Source organism: Neovison vison, chromosome 7 (genome assembly GCF_020171115.1).
Source record: "Neovison vison isolate M4711 chromosome 7, ASM_NN_V1, whole genome shotgun sequence".
NCBI lineage: Eukaryota > Metazoa > Chordata > Mammalia > Carnivora > Mustelidae > Neogale > Neogale vison.
The window spans coordinates 190,479,232-190,502,053 of NC_058097.1; the positions used below are offsets into that span (position 1 = coordinate 190,479,232).

Genomic DNA, 22,822 nt, shown 5'->3' on the forward strand with positions numbered 1-22,822 from the left:
GTTACTGAAGTTTTACTCCGCGGTAGGCGCGGTGCCAACAGCTTTATGCACATTAGCTCATTGGGTAGGACCTACAAGGCAGGTGCTACTGTTATTGCCAGGTTAAAAAAAAAAAAAGAGGTTCACAGAGTTAAGTGACTTAGCCGGATCCCAAGGGGAGCTGAAAGTCAAGCCCAGAGCTGCCTGACTCCAGATCCTGAGCAGTCACTATGCTATGCTGCCCCGTCAAGGGTAACATTTCGCCTTCATATTTAGGTTGATCAAATTTGGCAGAAAGCACAGTTAGGAAAATCCTCAAGGCCAGTCACTTTTCCAGCATTCGAAGGGATTTCATGCCCTCCATGCTTTGCTTGGCTTCACCTTACCAGGCTGACCTATGACATACAAGAGAGCTTACCCAGGGTGGACCCCCCAAAGGTGGACTCCATGGTGTAGCTGTTGAGGATGCCCATGCGCCACATCACGACTCGGCCTGTGCCTTCCTTGCACTTCTGCACCTTAAAGTTACAACTCTGAAAAGAGAACTAAAGAGAAACCCAAATCCACCACTATACATAAACTAGCAAAAACAAGATGCCTTAGAGTCATTGACAGGATATGAGAATGGTTTCCCGGGGATTTGTATATTATTTCTTAAAGTATGTTCCGTAAAATAGCAATTCTATGAGATGTAAACAGGTATTACAGAGGAGAAAATGAGTTCTACAGTCATGTTGCTCAGGAGGAGGAAGGACTAATAAAATTACACAGACTTCCTGTGCAGGACTTCTCAGAGCATTTAGTATGCTATTGTAGACTGTGAGTCTCCAAAGCTGAGAAGGTAGATTCTGTTTCTCACTGCCTGTGACCTTTTCTTCCCCTCCCCACCTTTCCCGATGACATTTTGCAGGACTAGGGTGCCTTGAACTCCTGTTTGGGAATGCTGGCTTACTTTGACATTCAAGACACTAGCTGACTTTTCTAAGGTTTACTTTCTATCTCTCCCCAACTAGAACCCTTGGCTCCGGTTGGGTTTATCCTCTGTGATTCGGGTATGCCTCACCCCTGTAATCTCTGCCTGGAATTCTTACTCCCTCTCACATAATATTCTTGGTTCAGAGTCCAATATCCCCCACTGTCTTTCATGACCACTCCAACCCTCTTTCCTTACTTGGGGTTTGTAACGTACACTTGGCAGTCATCCCAACCTATCTTATCCTGCTGAAAATGCTTTACAGTTGGAAGCTCCCTCACCAACTAGGGTTTTAAAGTAGTGCACCCAGGAATCCAGTGGTTCTATTAGGAGCAGAGGCAGAGGGAGAGAATCTCAAAGGAGACTCCCTGCTGAGTGTGAAGTTCACGTGGGGCTTGATCTCACAACCCTGAGATCATGACCTGAGCCAAAATCAAGAGGCAGGTACTACACTGACTGAGCCGCCCAGGAGCCCCTACAGAGTGATTCTTAAAGCCACACCTTTCTAAATTCTTGAAGTCCCAACAGACACATAAAAAGATCCTCAATATCACTCGTCATCAGGGAAATACAAATCAAAACCACAATGAGATATCACCTTACACCCATCAGAACAGTTAGAGTCAAAGACAAGAAGAAAGGATGTCTTTCTTGGTGAGGAAGTGGAGGAACAGGAAACCTCATGCAGTGTTGGTGGGAATGCAGACTGGTGCAGCCACTGTGCAAAGCAGTATGAAGGTTCCTCAAAAAATTAAAAAGAGAGTCACCATATGATCCAGTACTTCCACTATTGGGTATTTACCCAATGACAACAAAACACTAATTCAAAAAAGATATGTGCACCCATATGTTGATTGCAGCATTACTTATTATAGCCAAGATGTGGAAGCAACCCAAGTGCCCATTAATGATGAGTGGAGAAAGCTGTGGTATAGATCTACAATGGAATACAACTCAGCCATGAAAATGAATGAGATCTTGACATTTGCAACAACATGGGTGGACCTAGAGGGTATAATGCTATGTGAAATAGAGAAAGACAAGTACCATATGATTTCACTGGTATGTGGAATTTAAGAAACAAAACAAAACAAAGGAAAAAAGAGACAAACAAAAAAGTAGAGTCTTCAGTTCAGAGAACAAACTGGTGGTTACCAGAGGGGAGGTGGGTGGGGGAATGGGTGAAATAGATCAAGGAGATTAAGGGTACACTTATCATGATGAGCAGTGAATAATGTGTAGAACTGTTGAATCATTGTATTGTAAAAACAAAAAAACAGAGTAAATTCCTGAGTTCCAGGTTGTTGGGATTTATCTAAGATAATGATAAGAAAAGTAAAGTGGCATACAGGATGCAGTGAGTTCTCATCTTCCTTAGTCAATGGATGGGAAATTACCTTATGTGCTTACCTTATCTGGTGCATTTTTGCTTAGCATTAAAGGAAAGACACGCTCATGAAGCCAGTATTTGCGATCGTTGCTATTACAGCCATACAAGAAGATATTATTCTTGCGGCTGTGGCCATGGAAATCACAATACAAGAGAACCTCCCTTTCTTCCAGAAGTCTATTGAGAGGAGCAAACAAAGGACTTAGTAGACATCCAAATACATGACAGTCATCAAGGATCTACGTTTGTCTTGCTACTGTCCTTCTAAAGAAAATGTCAACCCCTTCAAAGGACCCTATCTCCATTCTTGGCCACTGCTGTACACATGCTACCAGCACTCCTTGCCCCTGACGGTCAGAGGGACTTGGGATGGGAACACCCTGCTGTGGAAGGGGGTGGTGGAAAGGCCTTGTGTAAGTTGACAATGAAGTAGAGGAAATCTAGGGGCAGACCTGGTGAAAGAGAGGCAGAAGTAGGGGGGCCTGGGTGGCTCAGTCGTTAAGCGTCTGTCTTCGGTTCAGGTCATGATCCCAGGGTCCTGGGATCGAGGCCCGCATCGGGCTCCCTGCTTGGCAGGAAGCCTGCTTCTCTCTCTCCCGCCCCCCCTGCTTGTATTCCCTCTCTTGCTGTCTCTCTCTCTCAAATAAATAAATAAAATCTTAAAAAAAAAAAAAAAAAAGAGGGACAGAAGGAGAGAGGTGTAAGTACCCAGATGAAGAAAAGAAACAAAGAAAGCCTGGGTCCCTGACTTTCCAGCACCAGTTCCTGTAAGGCTCAGCTCCTCTGTCTCCTCCTCACCCAGACACCTGGCTCAATCTTCCAAACATGGTCACCTTCTCCGTGATGATGAGGAGGACAGTAATGCCACGCACTCACAGCGTGAGGCCACTGTGCTAGACAGATGACACGGACCCTCCCATTTCATGCTCACAGCTAACCACCCAAGGCAGGCGAGCTGAGCCCCACTCTACAGATGGGAAAACTGAAGCGCAGAGAGGTACGATGGCTGCCAAGTCACAGAACAAGCCCATAGCAACACCAGGTCTCGAAGCCAGGCCTGTCGGACTTCCAAGCACGTGCTCTTAGCCATTTTGCCTGCCGGCCCCGCACGACTCCCCACGCCCACACAGATACGGTTATGAGGTGTGTGCGCTCACATATCCTTCTGTGCTGTGGTTCCATTTCCGGTAAGGTGGGTGCCATTCCATCATAGCCTTCAACTGCTTTCACAGAAGCTTGGAAAATATTAACTGATTTACTCACTATTCTTTCCTTATGAGAGGCAATATAAGAGGTAATAAAGAACTCAGACTCTGGAACCTGAGAGCCTGTATTCAAGTATCTACTCTCACTTTTTAGCTCTGTGACCTTGGGCAAGTTGCTTAACCTTTTGTGGACTTAATTTCCTCACCGTTTACATATGGGGGATACTGACTGTGCCTGCGTCAGAGAGTTAACGTGAAGACTCCATGGGTCCTGTGTGTAAAGCACTGAGAGTAAAACCTGTTCCCTCGACACAAATACTGCCTGCTGTTAGCTGCTGGTGTTATTACTACACAGGCCTCATGACGAAGGCCTAGGAACTCCTCTGACTTCTGAACTCTCTATTCCATTGTTTCACTAATAAGAGAAATGCCTCTAGCTGAAATGTTGCATGTTCAATTTCAGCCCAAAGGTAAAACAGGACTTGGGGTGCCTGGGTGGCTCAGTCAGTTAAGCGTCTGCCTTCAGCTCAGGTCATGATTCCAGGGTCCTGGGATAGAGCCCCGTGTAGGGCTCCCTATTCCGCGGGGAGTCAGCTTCTCCCTCTGCCCCTCTTGCTGCTCCTATTCTCCTCTCTCTCTCAAATAAATAAATGTAATCTTTGAAAAGAAAGATAAAACAGGACTTAAAGGTTTGGAACTGAGCACACCTATATGACCGCAAACAGAACAGTAAAGAGGGTCTCCAAAGCCACGCCCGAGTCCTACGTAAGAAGAGCCCCGCACCCATCAGACGGTGCTCAGAGCATTCGGAGGAAGATCAACAGATCGAGGGGCTCACCTTTTGATCATGTTCCTGGTGTACCAGATGCAAGGAAAGGACTCCTTCAGAATGGTTTTATAATGCCTGTTTAAGTCCCTCCCTGCCAGCGAACACCGGTAATTCCCTACAATCACTCCATCTGGATTTAGCATAGGAACCACTTTGAAGATAAAGATATCTCTGAGGAGCTGGGCATCTGGGGAGTTGCTAAGGATGAAGTCCAAAAAGCCCTTCATGATCCACGAGCCATTACTTTCTCCAGGGTGGACTCGGGCGCTCAAGACCACAGCTTTCTTTGCAGCTGCCTCTTGCGGGGTCCGGGATGGGTTGGTGATGGTGAGCAGGTAGACGGTATTTCCTGCGAGGCTCCTGCATAATGTTCGGAGTTTGCAGAACTGAGACTGGACAGGGTTATTCGCCACAGACAGCAGGTAGCACTGCAAGTCAGTGTACGTATATGGGTAGAAGTGAGCAAAGAAGCAAGTGTCCTGGTCATGCGGAAACTGGATGGTCCACGTAAGACAGTAAAAGGGCTGCTGCCCATCCTCCGTGTTGTTCTTGAAGTACCTGATTTCCTTTCCTTCTCTCCTCCAGCCAATGTTGTGGGTGTCGGCATCCAGCTGGGAGTACATGAGTGGCTTCATCCCTATAGTATAAAGGCTCTTGGGTTTTAGCAAGTTGACAATGGTGAAGCGGTAGGTCACATCTTTTCTAGTGTTTTGAACCCGAAAATAAAACCACTGAGTGTGTTTGTTTGTGTAGAGGTCAGTTCGCAAGGTGAGTTCATACTCATAGGTATCTCTGTAATGGAGAAAATTGAAGACTGTCCCCGTCACCTCACATCCCTCCCCCCTCAAAAAGCAAATCTAAAAAAGTGTTGTTTCCCCCTGGCAAAAACAGATCTTAATACAACAGGAAAGACTGCTACATCAAGCCTTAATTTTCTAATTTACATGGTCCCCCTACTCATACTATAGGGCTGGCAGAAATTTAGGTAAAGAAAGTTTGCTTGGGGGTGTTGCTTGGGTGGCTCAGTTGGCTAAGCATCTATGGGTTCAGGTCATGATCTCGGGGTCCTGGGATTGAGCCCTGTGTTAGGCTCCTTCCTTGGCGGGAGCCTGCCTCTCCCTCTGCTTGTGCTCTCTCGCCGTCTTTCTCTCTCTGACAAATAAATAAAACAACTAAGCCACCCAGGCATCCCTAAATAAAATCTTTTAAAAAAAGAAAAAAAGGGGGCGCCTGGGTGGCTCAGTGGGTTAAAACCGCTGCCTTCGACTCAGGTCATGATCCCAGGGTCCTGGGATTGAGCCCCGCATCGGGCTCTCTGCTCTGCAGGGAGCCTGCTTCCCTCTCCCTCTCTCTGCCTGCCTCTCTGCCTCCTTGTGATCTCTGTCTGTCAAATAAATAAAAATCTTTAAAAAAAAGAAAAAAGAAAATGAATAATATGAACTATTAAAAATAAGGAGATAAATCTGTGGTACTGTCATAGGAAAATAAATAAAATTTATTAAGTGGCAAAAAGCAACTTGTAAAACAGTACATATATCATCATGCTATTTTTAAAAATAAATAATTGGGCGCCTGGGTGGCTCAATGGGTTAAGCCGCTGCCTTCGGCTCAGGTCATGGATCCCAGGGTCCTGGGATCGAGTCCCACATCAGGCTCTCTGCTCAGCAGGGAGCCTGCTTCCCTCGCTCTCTCTCTCTCTCTCTCTCTCTCTGCCTGCCTCTCCATCTACTTGTGATCTCTCTCTGTCAAATAAATAATAAATAAAATCTTTAAAAAAATAAAAAATAAAAATAAATAATTTCTGGGGTGCCTTGGTGGCTTAGTTGTTTAAGCATCTGTCTTTGGCTCAGGTCATGATCCCAGTGTCCTGGGATGGAGCCTTGCATTGGGCTCCCTACTCAGCAGGGAGCCTGCTTCTCCCTCTCCCTCTGCTACTCTACCTGCTTGTTCTCTCTCTCTCTCTCTCTCTGTGTCAAATGAATAAATAAAATCTTATTTTTAAAAATTTTTAAATTTTTATTTATTTTTTTTAAGATTTTATTTACTTATTTGATAGACAGTAGGCAGAGAGGCAGGCGGGGGAGGGGGGAAGCAGGCTGAGCAGAGAGCCCAATGTGGGGCTCGATCCCAGGACCCTGGGATCATGACCTGAGCCAAAGGCAGAGGCTTTAAACCACTGAGCCACCCAGGTGCCCCAATAAATAAAATCTTAAAAAAAAATTATTTCTGTATATTATACATAACAGAAAGAGGGGGGAAATTATTGCATATATACTCAACTGTTAACAGCTGGTGTATCTGGGGAGGTATGATTATAGGACTTCATTTTTTTAATGTTATGCATGTTTATTAACACAAAACATTTTTATTTTTTTATTTTTTAAAAAGATTTTATTTATTTATTTGACAGACAGAGATCACAAGGAGACAGAGAGGCAGACAGAGAGAGAGGGGGAAGCAGACACCCCGCTGAGCAGAGAGCCCAATGCAGAACTCGATTCCAGGACCCCGAGATCATGACCTGAGCTGAAGGCAGCGGCTTAACCCACTGAGCCACCCCGCTGCCCCAACACAAAACATTTTTAAAGGGTTTTATTTATTTAAGTAATTGCTACCCACGTAGTTACTTACTTACTACAGTTAAGTAATTACTACCCACAAAGTGGGGCTCGAACTCATGACCCCAAGATCAAGAGTCACATGCTCTACTGAGCCATCCAGGTGCCCCTATTAATACAAATTTTAAATGAGCACCAATTTCTTACACAAACAGAAAAAACAATGTAGGTAAATTTTTGCTCTGGGGGAAAATGAGTCACAATTATTCCATTCTTCTTCATCCTCATGACCATTTCTTACCACCTCTCTCTTTTTCAAAAACACTACTGACTCCTTATATGACTCCTGAAGACACGGCTCAGTCCCTCCAGTTATCGCCCCCTTGGGAAATTCCCATTACTCACACTCTGACGGCTTTTTGCAGATTCCCGCTCTCAAACCTTGACTCAAACAGGAGAGTATTATCCTCGGGTCCCTGCAGTGTGACGGCAAGATCCCTGATAATCCCTCGCTTGCCTCCCACTCTGGCACTAGTGAAATAGGAACCTTCGGTGGGCACTGCGGATGAGACAGACATATTCAGGGCAGGTTCCACTTAGAACCCATTCATCCAGCCAATATTTACTGAGTTCTGTGTGTTCGATGCCATTCTACGTTAACAATAATGAATATTCAGATTTCCGTGATTGCTGAGATTTTAAATTTTAAACTTTGGATTTCTTTGAAGACCGTTAAGGTGGTGTATGGCTGCACGGCCTGTGCCCTTGGCATCTCATCAGATACTGTTTGTACCCATTTCAGCCCTAATTTAAAAGCATGTTTTCAAACAAATGATATTACACATAGAGTGTCTAAAAACATTTACATTCTTAAACCTAAAAACAGATACCTATTTATTAATTTAAAAAAGGTAAATGATGGGGTGCCTGGGAGGCTCAGTTGTTAAGCATCTGTCTTCAGCTCAGGTCATGATCTCAGGGTCTTGGGATCAAGTCCCACATTAGGCTCCTTGCTCAGTGGAAAGGATGCTTCTCCCTCTCCCACTCTCCCACTCCCCTTGCTGTGTTCCCTCTCTTGCTGGCTGTCTCTGTCAAATAAACAAAATCTTTAAAAAAAATAAATAAATTGGAAGGGGAGGATGAATCATGAGAGACTATGGACTCTGAAAAACAATCTGAGGGGTTTTAAGTGGTGGGGGGGGTGGGAGGTTGGGGGAACCAGGTGGTGGGTATTAGAGAGGGCACGGATTGCATGGGGCACTGGGTGTGGTACAAAAACAATGAAGACTCTTATGCTGAAAATAAATAAAAGATAAATTTAAAAATAGATAAATAAATAAATAAATAAATAAATAAATTTTAAAAGGTAAAGAAAAAAACAAAAAAGAGAAAATAAAGTATACTCCACATAATTTTTTGGTATATCCTTCCAGATTTAAATATAAAAAAATTAGAAGTTTGAGAATTGGCATGTGTGAATTAACTTAAGAAGGGAACAAAAATATCATAGTAATTAGAGAAAAGAAAAGGTTATGACTGAAATTTTATCTTTAAAGTGATGCTAAAACAAACAAAATATAAAATTTAAATTTAGATTATAATCATCTCTTTCTATCCTTTTGGTGGGAGTTGCAACTTTAAAAAATATTTTATTAGAAGTCCAATGCACTGAGGGTGAAAGAGAATGTGCTTTGGGAGGGCAGAGAGAGAGAGAGAATCTTTAAGCAGACTCCCTGCTGAGTGCAGAACCCCAGGTGGGGCTCAATCTCATGATCCAGAGATCACAACCTGAGTGGAAACCAAGGTTCAGATGCTCGACTGACTGAGCCACCCACATGCCCTTGTAATTTGTTTTTAAAGATATTATTTTAAGTAATCTCTACACCCAACATGGGGCTTGAACTTACAACCCCATGATCAAGAATTATATGCTCCACTGATGAGCCAGCCCAGTGGCCCTGGATTGCAATTTTTCAGACAAATTCAGTGAGACTGCCATATGACGTCTTTGAATTTTACAGTTACTTTTGCAGAACTGTTTTAAGGCTTCATAGGTTTCCCAAGGACTTTGTACCACAATAGTCTTATCATTGCATCTAGAAGAACCTATTTTGTCATCTTTTGTTGATTTTCTCCTTGTTAACAGACAAGAAATTTCTAGATTCTCATTTGTCAGTGGCTTTGCAAGTGATTCAAGTAATTCTTCAACATTCATCAATTTCATAAAATCTTACATGTCCTGTAAGGATAATTTCATTTTGCAAATGATTTTTACTGTACTTGCATTATATTGTCAGATATTAATATTATCCACCAATCAGGTAGTGACTGATAATAACAAAGATGCTGACCATGGGGCAGGACAGGTGCAAGCATTAAATAGTAATATGCATGGGGCCTTATTTTATTAATCATTTCATTAGCAAATATATTCATATTATGATGACTTTTGGTTGACAGGCAACTCTATCACTGTAGAGACTCAGGTAATAAACATTTAGATAATAAATGAGAGCAAAGGAGAAAGTAAACATACAAAGAAGTGCATAATAGAGGAAAGCAAACACAGAGGAGGCAGGAGCAGAAGAGACCCCAAGAGTACACATAACGGGCACCTGGATGGCTCAGTGGGTTAAGCGTCTGACTTTGGCTCAGGTCACAATCTTGGGGTCCTGGGATTGAGTGCCATGTTAGCCTTCACGCTCAGCAGCGAGTCTGCTTGTCCCTCTGTCCCTCCCCCTGCTCCTGCTCTCTCCCTCTTTCTCAAATAAATAAATAAAATCTTTTAAAAAATTTAGAGCACACATAATCCGGTTAAAAGCTGGAGACCCACATGGTCCAGTCTCTTCCTAGAACCACAGAGTATAGACCAGCAACCAGATACAATTAATATGGGAGTATTAACATTCTTTTGAGTTTCTCAGGCAACAATAAAGATGATCTACTATTACCACAGTAATATTTCTCAAAAAACAAAACTTGTTTCTTTTCTCTAATATTTTATAGCATGTAAACTGACAAACTCCCAAATTCTCCCTGGAGTCCCATCTTCTTGGTTTTCTGTTTCTTCAATCCTCCAACAGTGGGTTCAACTCTTCCTGATGAATACAACAGACAAGACCAGGACCACTGCCACAACTGTGTGTTAACAGGACAGTAAGAGGGGTGCCTGGGTGGCTCAGTGGGTTAAAGCCTCTGCCCTCTGCTCAGGTTGTCATCCCAGGGTCCTGGGATCGAGCCCCGCATTAGGCTCTCTGCTCAGCAGGAAGCCTGCTTACTCCTCTCCCTCTCTGCCTCCTTGTCTACTTGTGATCTCTGCCTGTCAAATAAATAAATAAAATCTTAAAAAAAAAAAAAGGCAGGACAGTAAGAATAACTCACAAAAGCTGCCCTTTCAGGAGAATGAGCTTCCAGCCCTATGGTTTCCTCCTGTGCGGAAATGTCTCTGAATAGAACAGATGAAGCAATGTGGATACATGGTCTTCTAGTTTATTGACAATGACTACAAGCAGGTCAGCAAGAGGTAAAACAGACTTTTGATACCCAAGACTTTCTTGAGGTGGCAGGAGAAATACATTATCCATTATTTATAACTTAAATCTACCCACTTAAGATCTTACATTTAGTTTAAAGTCTCTCCAAAACCTCCTTAGACACACCAGAAGGTGGAGTTAGATAAACTGTGAGTTGCTTCACCTTATTCCCTTCACTGCATATAGCTTTTTCCAACACAGTATTACTAACATGAGAGCTCATCATCAGGGGAACTGGGAGCAGAGAATATGCAATTATATCAAAGTTAGTTGAGAAATGTAAACATTACAGTCCCTCCCTCCTACCTCTGGTTGTTTCTCTAAAAGCCTCCCCTGATTTCATTGACTTGATACACTTTATTTCTAACTCAACTTGGTACATATTCTTCCTCCAATAAAATTGATTTCCTTTCTGATCATTACTTACGTAGCAGAGGTTGATTTTCAAATTGTGAGAATACTTTTGCTTTCTATTTTTTTGAACACAGCATTTCCCAACCTCAGAGAACCCTTAAGAAGTTCTGATTAGGGGTGCCTGGGTGGCACAGTCAGTTAGGTGTCCAACTCTTGTTTCAGCTCAGGTCATGATCTCAGCATCATGAGATCAAGCCCCACGTTCAGCTCCATGCACAGCAGAGTCTGCTTGAGATTTTCTCTCCCTCTCCCTCTGTCCCTCTTGCTCATGCTTTGAGCTCTTGGTCTCTGTCTCTCAAATAAATAAATCTCAAAAAAAGAAGTTCTGATTAGCTCTTGTGCTTTTGTGTGCAATGAGTATCAGATGATTTTTAGTGATGACAAAGGATACCCTTATTTTTTTTTTAAGATTTTATTTATTTGTCAGAGAGAGCAAAAAGCAGGAGGAGGGACAGGCAGAGGGAGAAGCAGGCTCCCTGCTGAGCAAGGAGCCTGTTGCTCAATCCCAGGACTCAATCCCATGACCCTGGGATCATGACCTGAGCCGAAGGCAGACGTTTAACTGACTGAGCCACCCAGGTACCCCAAAGGATGACCTTATTGGCAGCTTCTTTATCTTGCCATGTCCCCTCCCTATTACTAACTTGGCATCTTGACCTTATTAATTCAAAGCTACTTCCTCTTCCTTGGGAAGGTTCCTATTACATTTCCAGGGTCATTACTCTTGAACATTGTATCTCCTTTTTTTTTTTTTAAGCAAATTTTTATACCATATCCCCATAGGGAGCTTGAACTCATGACCCCGAGATCAAAAGTCCCATCCTCCAGCATGATCTAATGACTGAACCAACCTGGCACATTATCTCCTTTCTGTCTTAAATGTTATTACCACCAGCTCCATATCCTACCCATCACTTGTTAGTCTTTATTTTTATTATAGCTATTTTAGTGAGTGTGAAATTGATCCATCATTTCCATAAATACCCTTTTCAAGCAGAAGAATTCTCTTCTATTCCTAGTTTTCTGAATGTTCTTATGCTTTTTCTGCATTAGTTGACATGACTGTGTGTTTTTTCCCTTTGTTCTACTAACGTGGTGTATCACATTGATTTTCTTAGCTTGAACCACCCTTGCATTCCTGGTACAAATCCCCCTTGGTCATGTTATATAACCCTTTTAATAAGCTGTTGGATTTTGTTTGCTAGTATTTGTGTTTCTTTAAGATTTTATTTATTCATCTGAGACAGAGAGACACAGAGAGAAAAAAGGCAAGCACGAGCAGGGTGAGAGGCTGAGGGAGAGGGAGAAGCAGATGCCCCCTGAGCAGGGAGCCCAACAAGGGTCTTGATCCCAGGACCTGCAGACCATGACCTGAGCCAAAGGCAGACGCTTCACCATCTGAGCCACCCAGGTGCCCCTGTTTGCTAGTATTTGGTTGAGGATTTTTTGTATTTATATTTGTAAGGAATATAGTTTTCCTGGGATGTCTAACTGAATACTAGCTTCATAAACAGTTGGAAATACTTCCTTCAGCTACTATTTTCAGAGTAGTACTATTAGTACTACAGATCAGTACTATTTCATCTTTAAATGTTTGATATAATTCAAACAAGCCCTGTCCCCAACTGGCCAAGGAATTTCTTTGCAGGAAGATTTTAAAAAAAATTTTTTTTAATTAATTTATTTATTTTAGAGAAAGAGAGAGAGAAAGAGAAAACTCATGAACAAGTGAGGGGAGGGGCAGAGGGAGAGGACCTCAAGCAAAGTCCCCACTGAGTGTGGAGCCTGAGACAGGGCTTGATCACATGACCCACGAGACCATGTCCTTGAGCAGAATCCAAAGAGCCAGACACTAGCTAGCTGAGCCATCCAGGCACCCTTTTGCAGGAAGACTTTTTTTTTTCAAGTTTTTTTTTTTGTTTTGTTTTGTTTTTTCCAAGTTTTTTTGTTTAGGACACAGAGATAGAGAGTATGAGTAGGCAGAGCAGCAGGCAGAGGGAGAGGGAGAAGCAGGCTCTCCACTGAGCAGGGAGCCCGAAGTGGGGCTTGACCCCAGGACCCCAGGATCATGACCTGAGCCAAAGGCAGCCACCCAACCAACCAACCACCCAGGCGCCCCTGCAGGAAGATTTTTAATTACTAATTCACAACTTCTTTGTTTTAGTCTATTCAGACTTTTAAAGTTTCTTCCTGAGGGGTGCCTGGGTGGCTCAGTGGTTTAAGCCTCTGCTTTAAGTTCAGGCCGTGATCTCAGGGTCCTGGGATCGAGCCCTGATTCAGGCTCTCTGCTTGGCAGGGAGCCTGCTTCCCACCCTGCCTGCCTCTCTGCTTACTTGTGATCTTTGTCAAGTAAATAAATAAAATCTTTAAAAAAAAAAAAAGTTTCTCCCTGAGTCTGGTGTGGTAATTTGTATTTTTCTAACAGCTTTTCCCCTTCTTCTATGTTGTTTAATTTGTTGGCATTAAGTTGTACCTTGTAATTATTTTGATTTTTATAGATTTGATGTTTCTGTCCCCTCTCAATCCTGATCTTGGTAATTTGTATCTCCTCTTCTTTTTTCATGGTTGGTCTAGCTAAAGTTTTGTCAATTTTGTGGATGTTTCCAAAGAACCAACTTTTGGTTTGATTTTCCAGATTATTTTCCTGTTTTCCATTTTCACTGATTCCCATCCTTATCTTTTTTATATTCTTCCCTCTGGTTGCTTTGGACTTAGTTTGTGTTTATTTTTCTAATTTATTAATGTGAAAGCTTAGTACTTGATTTGAGATCTTTCTTCCTTTCAAATATAGGCATTTAAAGCCAAACGTTTACCTTGCAGTGCTTAGCTGCATCCTTTAAAATTTTGATAAGTCATTTTATTTTCACTCAGTTTAAAACATTTTTAAATTCCCCTTATGATTTCTTTATCCCATGGGTTACTTAGAAACGTGCTGTTCAATTTCCAAATATTTGTCCATTTCCCAGATTTCATTCTGTTGTTGATTTTTTTTTAAAGATTTTATTTATTTATTTTTAAGATTTTATTTACTTGACAGACAGAGATCACAAGGAGGCAGAGAGGCAGGCAGAGAGAGAGGAGGAAGCAGGCTCCCTGCCAAGCAGAGAGCCTGATGCAGGGCTCAATCCCAGCACCCTGGGATCATGACCCGAGCAAAGACAGAGGCTTTAACCCACTGAGCCACCCAGGCGCCCCCTGTTGTTGATTTTTAAAAATTTTTAATTTTAAGTAGGTTCCAAGCCCGGCATGGAACACAACATGGGGCTGAAACCCAAGATCCTGAGATCAAGACCCGAGCTGAGACCAAGAGTAGGACGCTCAACCGACTGAGCCACCAAGGCGCCCAATAAAATTCAATTTTATTGTGGTCAGAGAATATATTTTGTATGATTTCAATTTTTTAAAGTATATTAAGACTTGCTTTACCACCTAGCATATAATGTATCCTGGGGAATGTACCATGTGTCTTTGAAAAGAATATATATTTTGCTATTGCTGTTCTACAGATTTTTTAAAAAGATGTGGATACTACTTGTAAGAAGCCTACAAATTAATGGAAATTAATTAACCACATAGGAAATGATAGTCATATGCACATACTACAAAGTAATCACTAAAGTACACACAGAGATGGAGAAAAGAAGAGCAAGTTCCCCGAATATCCAATATCTGAATTTTAGGAAGGGGAATGACACAGAAGAAGCTCTAAAATGGGCTTAGAACTCTTTTTTTTTTTTTAAGATTTTATTTATTTATTTATTCGACACAGAGAGAGAGAGAGAGAGAGATCACAAGTAGGCACAGAGGCAGGCAGAGAGAGAGGGGGAAGCAGGCTCCCTGCTGAGCAGAGAGCCTGAAGCAGGGCTCCATCCCAAGACCCTGAGATCATGACCCGAGCCGAAGGCAGAGGTTTAACCCACTAAGCCACCCAGGTGCCCCTCTTTTTTTTTTTTTTTTAAGATTTTATTTATTTATTTGACAGAGAAACACACAGTGAGAGAGGGAACGCAAGCAGAGGGAGTGAGAGAGGGAGAAGCAGGCTTCCAGCTGAGCAGGGAGCCTGATTCAGGGCTAGATCCCAGGACTCTGGGATCATGACCTGAGCCAAAGGCAGATGCTTAACAACTGAGCCACCCAGGTTCCCTGGGCTTAGAACTCTTAAGACATAATACCATCATTTTAAAAAAACAACTGAAATTTTAAAGCTGACTGGCCATGAATATCAGGGTTCCTATTTAGGTTGGTCTGGAAAGACTGTTTATTTATCACTAAACTACAGATTTTTAAAAATCACTGTTATTACAGAAAACATGTTTATTATAATTTTGTCATGATTAATCACTGACTGTTCAGTGTAAATAACAATACCTGAATCTAATTGATAGACAACTGTGCCTTTTTCTTCTCCTACAATTTCTGGTAATTTTTCATTTCCTGTAGGTTGATAGAAATATTCTGGTTGAGGTGGAACCCACTCTGAAAGAAAACATTAAAAAGCACAAAATAAGAAATAATATAAAAGGTTCTTTATCCAAAAGTAATATACAATTATAATAATTATTATTCAAGCGACTAGTTTGGTTGAATCAAACCAAATCCCACCCTAAGTTTCCAATTTGTTTGTAAATTTATGTCTTGCTTCTTTCCATACGGACTATGAGGTGATTTTTAACAAAAAGCATATACAACAGAAGTATAAACTTTTTTTTTTTTTTAAGATTTTATTTATTTATTTGGCAGAGAGAGATCACATGCAGGCAGAGAGGCAGGCAGAGAGAGAGAGAAGGAAGCAGGCTCCCGGCTGAGCAGAGAGCCTGATGCGGGGCTCGATCCCAGGACCCTGGGATCATGACCTGAACTGAAGGCAGCGGCTTAACCCACTGAGCCACCCAGGCGCCCCGAAACTTTAAATAGAGGAGTTAAAAATAAGCCAGAAATGTTGATATAGTTGACCTATAACAACTCTCTAAAATTTGGCCCTGGGCTACTTTTTATTTATTTTTATTTTTTATTCTTTTAAGATTGTACTTTTAAGTAATCCCTATACCCATCGTGGGCCTTGAACTCACAATCTCAAGATCAAGAGATCAAGAGTTGTATGCTCCACTGATGGAGCCAGCCAGGTGTGCCGAGCTTCTTTTTAAAGTCAGGAAAATAAGTTTAGCTATGTACTTCTTTATTACTATAGAGGAACAAGTATATCAATTATTTCAGGGGAAACAAAATTTTTTCATTAACACTCAATTCTAAAAATTTCTTATATGGGACTTGGGCAACTTCTCAGTATTATTTTAAGTACAGTAGTCATTGATGAACACCAAGGGCACACAAAAACACAATTGAGGGGCGCCTGGGTGGCTCAGTGGGTTAAGCTGCTGCCTTCGGCTCGGGTCATGATCTCAGGGTCCTGGGATCGAGTCCCGCATCAGGCTCTCTGCTCAGCAGGAAGCCTGCTTCCTCCTCTCTCTCTCTGCATGCCTCTCTGCCTACTTGTAATCTCTCTCTCTCTCTGTCAAATAAATAAATAAAATCTTTAAAAAAAAAAAAAAAGGGCACCTGGGTGGCTCAGTAGGTTAAGCCACTGCCTTCGGCTGAGGTCATGATCTCAGGGTCCTGGGATCGAGGCCCGCATCGGGCTCTCTGCTCAGCAGGGAGCCCGCTTCCTCCTCTCTCTCTCTGCCTGCCTCTCTGCCTACTTGTGATCTCTGTCAAATAAATAAATAAATAAATCTTTAAAAAAAAACCACACACACACAATTGAAATTGAATAATACATTAGAGGGACTATATACCTGATCAAATGGTATTTATTCCAGGGATCCAAAGATGGTTCAACTTCTGCAAATTAGTTAATGTGATATACCACAGTCAAAAAATGAAGGATAAAAATCATATAATCGGGGCGCCTGGGTGGCTCAGTGGGTTAAAGCCTCTGCCTTCGGCTCAGGTCATGATCCCGGGGTCCTGGGATCGAGCCCCACATCGGGCTCTCTGCTAGGCAGGGAGCCTGCTTCCTCCTCTCTCCCTGCCTGCCTCTCTGCCTACTTGTGATCTCTGTCTGTCAAATGAATAAATAAAATCTTTAAAAAAAAATCATTAATCATTTTGATAGATGCAAAGAAAAACACTTGGCAAAATTCAGCATCCATTTATGATAAAAACTCAACAGAGTGAATATAGAGGGAACCTCAACATAGTAAAGGCCATATATGAAAAGTCCACAGCTAAAAGCATACTCAGAGGTAAAAAGCTGTGGGATGCCTGGGTGGCTCAGTCAGTGAAGACCTGCCTTCAGCTCAGGTCATGTTCCCAAGGTCCTGGGGTCGAGTCCTGCCTCTCTCTCTCTCTCTCTGACAAATAAATAAATAAATAAAACCTTAAAAACAAAATGTAAAAGCTGAAAGCCTATCTTCTAAGATCAGGAACAAGGCAAAGATGCCAACTCTAGCCACTTCTATTCAACATAGAATTTTAAGTCCTTGCTAGAGCAATTAGGCAAGAAAATGAAATAAATGGCATCCAAATTGGAAAGGAATGAGTAAAACTGTCAAACTGTTACTATTTGCAGATTACATGACGTGCAAAAAACACTAAAGACTTTTTTTTAAAGATTTTATTTATTTGATATATAGAGAGAGATCACAAGTAGACTGAGACAGGTAGAGAGAGAGGGGGGAAGCAGGCTCCCTGCTAAGCAGAAAGCCCGATGCAGGGCTCGATCCCAGGATCCTGAGACCATGACCTGAGCTGAAGGCAGAGGCTTAACCCACTGAGCCACCCAGGCGCCCCGTTAAACTTGATAAAAAAATCGTTAAAATAAATAAATTCAGTAAAGTTGCAAGATCCAAAATCAATACACAAACATATGTTGCATGTTTATACACTAGTAATGAACTATCAGAAAGATAGTTAACATAAGATAAGGAAACAATCTCATTTACAATTTTATCAAAAGAATAAAATTCCCAGGAATAAATTTAACTAAGGAGGTGAAAAAGTTGTATATTGAAAACAGTAAGACGTTAATGAAAGAAATTAAAGAAAACACAAATAAGTGAAAAGATATTCATGGATTGGAAGAATTAATATTTTTTAAATGTCCAGTGGCATTTTCATAGAAATAGAACAAATAATCCTAAAATTTCTATGGAACCATAAAGACTCTGAATAGCCAAAGGAATCCTGAGAGAAGAACAAAGCCGGAGACTTCAAGCTCCCTGATTTTTTTTTCATTTTTTTTAAAAAAGGATTTTATGGGGCGCCTGGGTGGCTCAGTGGGTTAAGCCGCTGCCTTCGGCTCAGGTCATGATCTCAGGGTCCTGGGATCGAGTCCCGCGTCAGGCTCTCTGCTCAGCGGGGAGCCTGCTTCCTCCTCTCTCTCTCTGCCTGCCTCTCTGCCTACTTGTGATCTCTGTCAAATAAATAAATAAAATCTTAAAAAAAATAAAAAATAAAAAATAAAAAAGGATTTTATTTATTTATTTGTCAGAGAAGAGAGCACAAGCAGGGGGAGTGGCAGGCAGAGAAGCAGGCTCCCTGCTGAGAGGGGAGCCTGACTCGGGGCTCATCCTAGGACTCTGGGATTGTGACCTGAGCCGAAGGCAGACACTTAAGCAATGGGTCCATTCAGGCACCCCTGATTTTTTTTTCACCATGGGGCTTGAACTCAGACCCTGAGATTAAATAAAAAACTAAATGAAAAAAAACTATAAAAAAATTACACACACACACAAAATAACAAGTGCTATTTAAACTTACAAATAACAAGTGTTAGCAAGGATATGGAGAAAAGGGAACCCTTGTGTTGGTAGAAATTAGGTTAGTGCAGCCACTATGGAAAAATAGTATGGAGGTTCCTCAAAAAATCAAAAATTGAACTACCATATGACCCAGCAATTCTATTTGTGGGTATTGATCTGAAGAAAATAGAAATATTAACTCAAAAAGGTAAGTGTACCCCCACTGCAGCATCCTTTACAATAGCAAAGATATGGAAATAACATAAGTGTTCATCAGTGAATGAATGGATAAGGAAATTGTGGTATAAATATACAATGGAATATTATTCATCTATAAAAAAGAATGAAATCTTGTCATTTCTCCCATCCAAGTACTAACCAGGCCCGACCCTGCTTAGCTTCCGAGATCAGACGAGATCGGGCGCGTTCAGGGTGGTATGGCCGTAGACGAAATCTTGTCATTTCTAACAATAAGGACAGACCTTGAGGACATTATGGTAAGTGAAATAAGACAGAGAAAGGCAAATATTGTATGATTTCTCTTACAGACTGGATTCAAAAAACAAACAACAAAACAAAACAAACAAACAAAAAAAGCTCCTTGGTGGTTGCCAGAGGTGGATAGGAGAAATGGGTGAATTGTTTTTGTTTCTTCAGTTGAAGATTTATTTATTTATTATTTCAGGGGGAGGAGCAGAGGGAGAGAGAGAATCTCAGATTCCCACTGAGCAGAAAGCCTGATGTGGGCATCAACCCCATGACCCTGAGATAATAACCTGAGCTAAAATCAAGAGTTAGATGCTCAGCTACCACCTAGGTACCCCTGTTTTTTCAGTTTAAATAAACTTGAATTAAAAAAAAATAACTAGCTCAAGGTCATTCAGTTAGTAGGTAGATCTGGGCCCAGAACCTCACTGGAATTACTCCAAAATCTGTCCTTAAATTTTTTTTTTTTTTAACTGCTTCTAATGTTATCTTCTGATTGGCTGAGCTTGGGAAAAAAAAAAAATAACAAATAATAAAGGCATAGCTCAGTAATAAAACAATGCTAAATTCTTATCTTTAAGGTGATAGGGAGTGATGAGGCTGTGAATTTGGTTGAAACCGTAGGGTGCTTGTTATTAAATTTCCTTGAAATTAAAAAAATAAGTGTATTTTTAAATGATCTTTCTAAAAGATCTAGTGCTAGGGTGTCTGGCTGGCTCCATCAGTAGAGAATGCAACTCTTGATCTTGGGGTGGTGAGTTCAAGTCCCATGTTGAACACAGAGCTTACTTAAAAAGAAAAAAAAAATCTCGTGCTTTAGTGGATTACCCCTGCAATAATGTGATTATTAAATTCCAGTTTCCCCTCTCTCTGTCTCTGTCTGGCTCTCCATCTACTTGTGATTTCTCTCTGTCAAATAAATAAATAAAATCTTAAAAAAAAAAAATTAAAAAAAACTGTTATTAAAAAAAAAAAAGGGGGCGCCTGGGTGCCTCGGTGGGTTAAGCCGCTGCCTTCGGCTCAGGTCATGATCTCAGGGTCCTGGGATCGAGTCCCACATCCGGCTCTCTGCTCGGCGGGGAGCCTCCTTCCCTCTCTCTCTCTGTCTGCCTCTCCATCTACTTGTGATTTCTCTCTGTCAAATAAATAAATAAAATCTTTAAAAAAAAAAAGAAAAAAAAACTGTTAAATTCCAGTTTCCCACTTTTCCCCCTCTCTTGGAACTGAGTCTAAAATCCTCACAGGAATTTTCTTTGCCTGTTTTATATAGGAATAGCAAAATCCCACTGTTCGTCCAGATCAACTTGGACTTTAATTCAAAAATTGTCCAGGGTAGGGACAAATGCTCTTAGGACTTCTCAGTTATTGTACCAACTCAAAATGCCATCCCTCCCCCAGATTTTCAAACACCTAAAGAGCAGTTCTGTGCCCAGTTAAGATGTTGAGCACATCCCTATATTTTGAGCGTTAGCTCTTGTCTTTCATGCTCGGTGCTCCCTGGTTGCCCAGACAGGCCAGGCTCTTCTTCCATGTCCTCTAACTGGAATATTTTCTCTCAGTTGGATCACTTGTAACTTACCAGATCTCAACTTACATGTCAATTCCTCAGAAACCCTCCCTAATCTTCCAGGCTCAGGTTAAGTGTTCCTAGAGGGACCAAACTCCAGGCAATGCCCTGGGTATATCTTCAGCATCCCTACCAGTACGTGAACTCTGGGTGTCTCCATCTTGTTCATCATCATTCTGTAACACGAGTGCTGCACTTACCATACGGCACAGGCTTAATAAATATATACTGAATGAATAAGCGTAAGAGGGAAGTGTGAAAGTAAGAAACATCCAGTTGTTCATCTAGCAGTCTAAAACAGAGACACACTGCTTAATAGGCACAAGTGTTCCAGCCATTAGACAAGTCTCCACTTTTCAATGGAACCCACCTTAGAAGTGTCTCATATAATGAATGCTTAAGATTGCACCTGCACCACCAATAGCTCAGAGATATAACCAGCAATCTCACAAAAATAGTCTCCACCATTCCATTAAAAAAAACTCCAACAAACTTGAAATACAATTAAAAACAATAACCACTATGTTCTAGTACATATATAGTATTCATCAATTATACCAAGGCTGGTAAAAATACAACTCATAAAACTCAACCAGCCATATTAATAGTGAGACAGGAATACTAGAAAACAGATTTAAGTATTGATGTATTTTGGCCTCTAGAAAGATATCTTCCCATTCCAATAACCTCAGAAGCATCTGAGTTTACACAGTAGTGTAACTTTTTACTTTGATCAGTATGTATCAGTTTCCCAGGACTTAATCATTTCAGGACTGTGCCACCGACTGGGTGGCACAGTCGGATAAGCGTCTGCCTTCAGCTTGGGTCATGATCGTGGGGTTCTGGGATGGAGGCCCACAGCACGCTCTCTGCTCAGTGGGGAGCCTGCTTCTCCCTCTCCCTTTGCCTACCTCTCCCCTGCTTGTGTTCTCTCTCTCTGTCAAGTAAATAAATAAAATCTTTGTTTTAAAAAAAACAATGTCTGTCAGAACAGCAGTACCACGACACGTAAGTCACATTACCGATATGACAAAGGCTTTCCTTGATGACCTCACATTCTATTGGCCACCTTGGAGCCTGCAGTGGCCCACTGCTGGAGAAGAAGGCAAAGAGATCTCGTGGTTCTCGAAGACATGGCTTTACTTCTCCAAACTCATCATGAAGAAGTTGTCTGCTCTTAAGTGGTGAACCAAGCATGAGGGAATCTGCAAGGGGAAAGGGAATGAGTGAGTGGCTTTCTTTTCCTCTCTGGGGACTTGGCTGCTCAACCGTGATGACTAACTTGAAGCACTGTATTAGAATATGAGCACAGGGGCACAATCCTAGACATGTGTCTCCTTTAAAGAGAAGATTCAGTCTAGGATTACAGCATCGAAATTACAAAAAGTTACATTAACATTCTGTGTAGTCTATTAAATATTTAAATGTAAAGCTCAAAGAAAATTTTTTGTATTTTTTTTTCCTTAAGATTTTATTTAGGGGAGCCTGGGTGGCTCAGTGGGTTAAAGCCTCTGCCTTCAGCTCAGTTCATGATCCCAGGGTCCTGGGATCAAGCCCCATATGGGGCTCTCAGCTCAGTGGGGAGCCTGCTTCCTTTCCTCTCTCTCTGCCTGCCTCCCGGCCTACTTGTGATCTCTGTCTGTCAAATGAATAAATAAAATCTTTAAAAAAAATAGATTTTATTTATTTATTTGACAGAGAGAGAGAGAGCACAAGCAGGGAGAGGGACAGAAGGAGAGGGAGAAGCAGGCTCCCCGATGAGCAGGGGGCTCCACATGGGGCTTGATCCCAACAACTTAGACCCCCAGGTGCCCGAAAAATTTTTTTTTAAGATTTTATTTATTATAAATAGAGATTACAAGTAGGCAGAGAGGCAGGAAGAGAGGGGAAGCAGGCTCCCTGCTGCGTAGAGAGCCCAAGGAGGGGCCTGATCCCAGGACTCTGAGACCATAACCTGAGCCAAAGGCAGAGGCTTAACCCACTGAGCCATCCAGGAGCCCCAATTTTTTTCTTTTAAATCAAATAATGTCATATTATTTTTGCTTAGAGAGAGGCAAAAGAGGAAACTTTTATTTCATCCATTAGCATTTTAGAGAAAAATAACTGAGGCTTATTAACTACAGTGAAACAATCTACAAATTAACTTTCA

At 41.7% G+C, this 22,822-nt stretch overlaps 1 protein-coding gene across 7 annotated transcripts in view; it reads right to left on the reverse strand.

The window, feature by feature from the left end:
- The window catches only part of AGBL2 (AGBL carboxypeptidase 2), a 44,822-nt gene that overhangs the window by 14,732 nt on the left and 7,268 nt on the right, over window positions 1–22,822 (reverse strand). For 5 of the 7 annotated variants that reach the window (XM_044259305.1, XM_044259302.1, XM_044259306.1 and 2 more), the window contains 6 exons: window positions 21,696–21,878; window positions 15,250–15,357; window positions 7,340–7,493; window positions 4,386–5,168; window positions 2,363–2,519; window positions 398–524 (listed from right to left, as the gene is read on the reverse strand). In XM_044259305.1, the coding sequence (XP_044115240.1) occupies window positions 398–524; window positions 2,363–2,519; window positions 4,386–5,168; window positions 7,340–7,493; window positions 15,250–15,357; window positions 21,696–21,878 (1,512 nt within the window). The remainder of the gene's footprint in view (window positions 1–397; window positions 525–2,362; window positions 2,520–4,385; window positions 5,169–7,339; window positions 7,494–15,249; window positions 15,358–21,695; window positions 21,879–22,822) is intronic. The other 2 variants (XM_044259307.1, XM_044259309.1) reach the window with 2 other exon arrangements.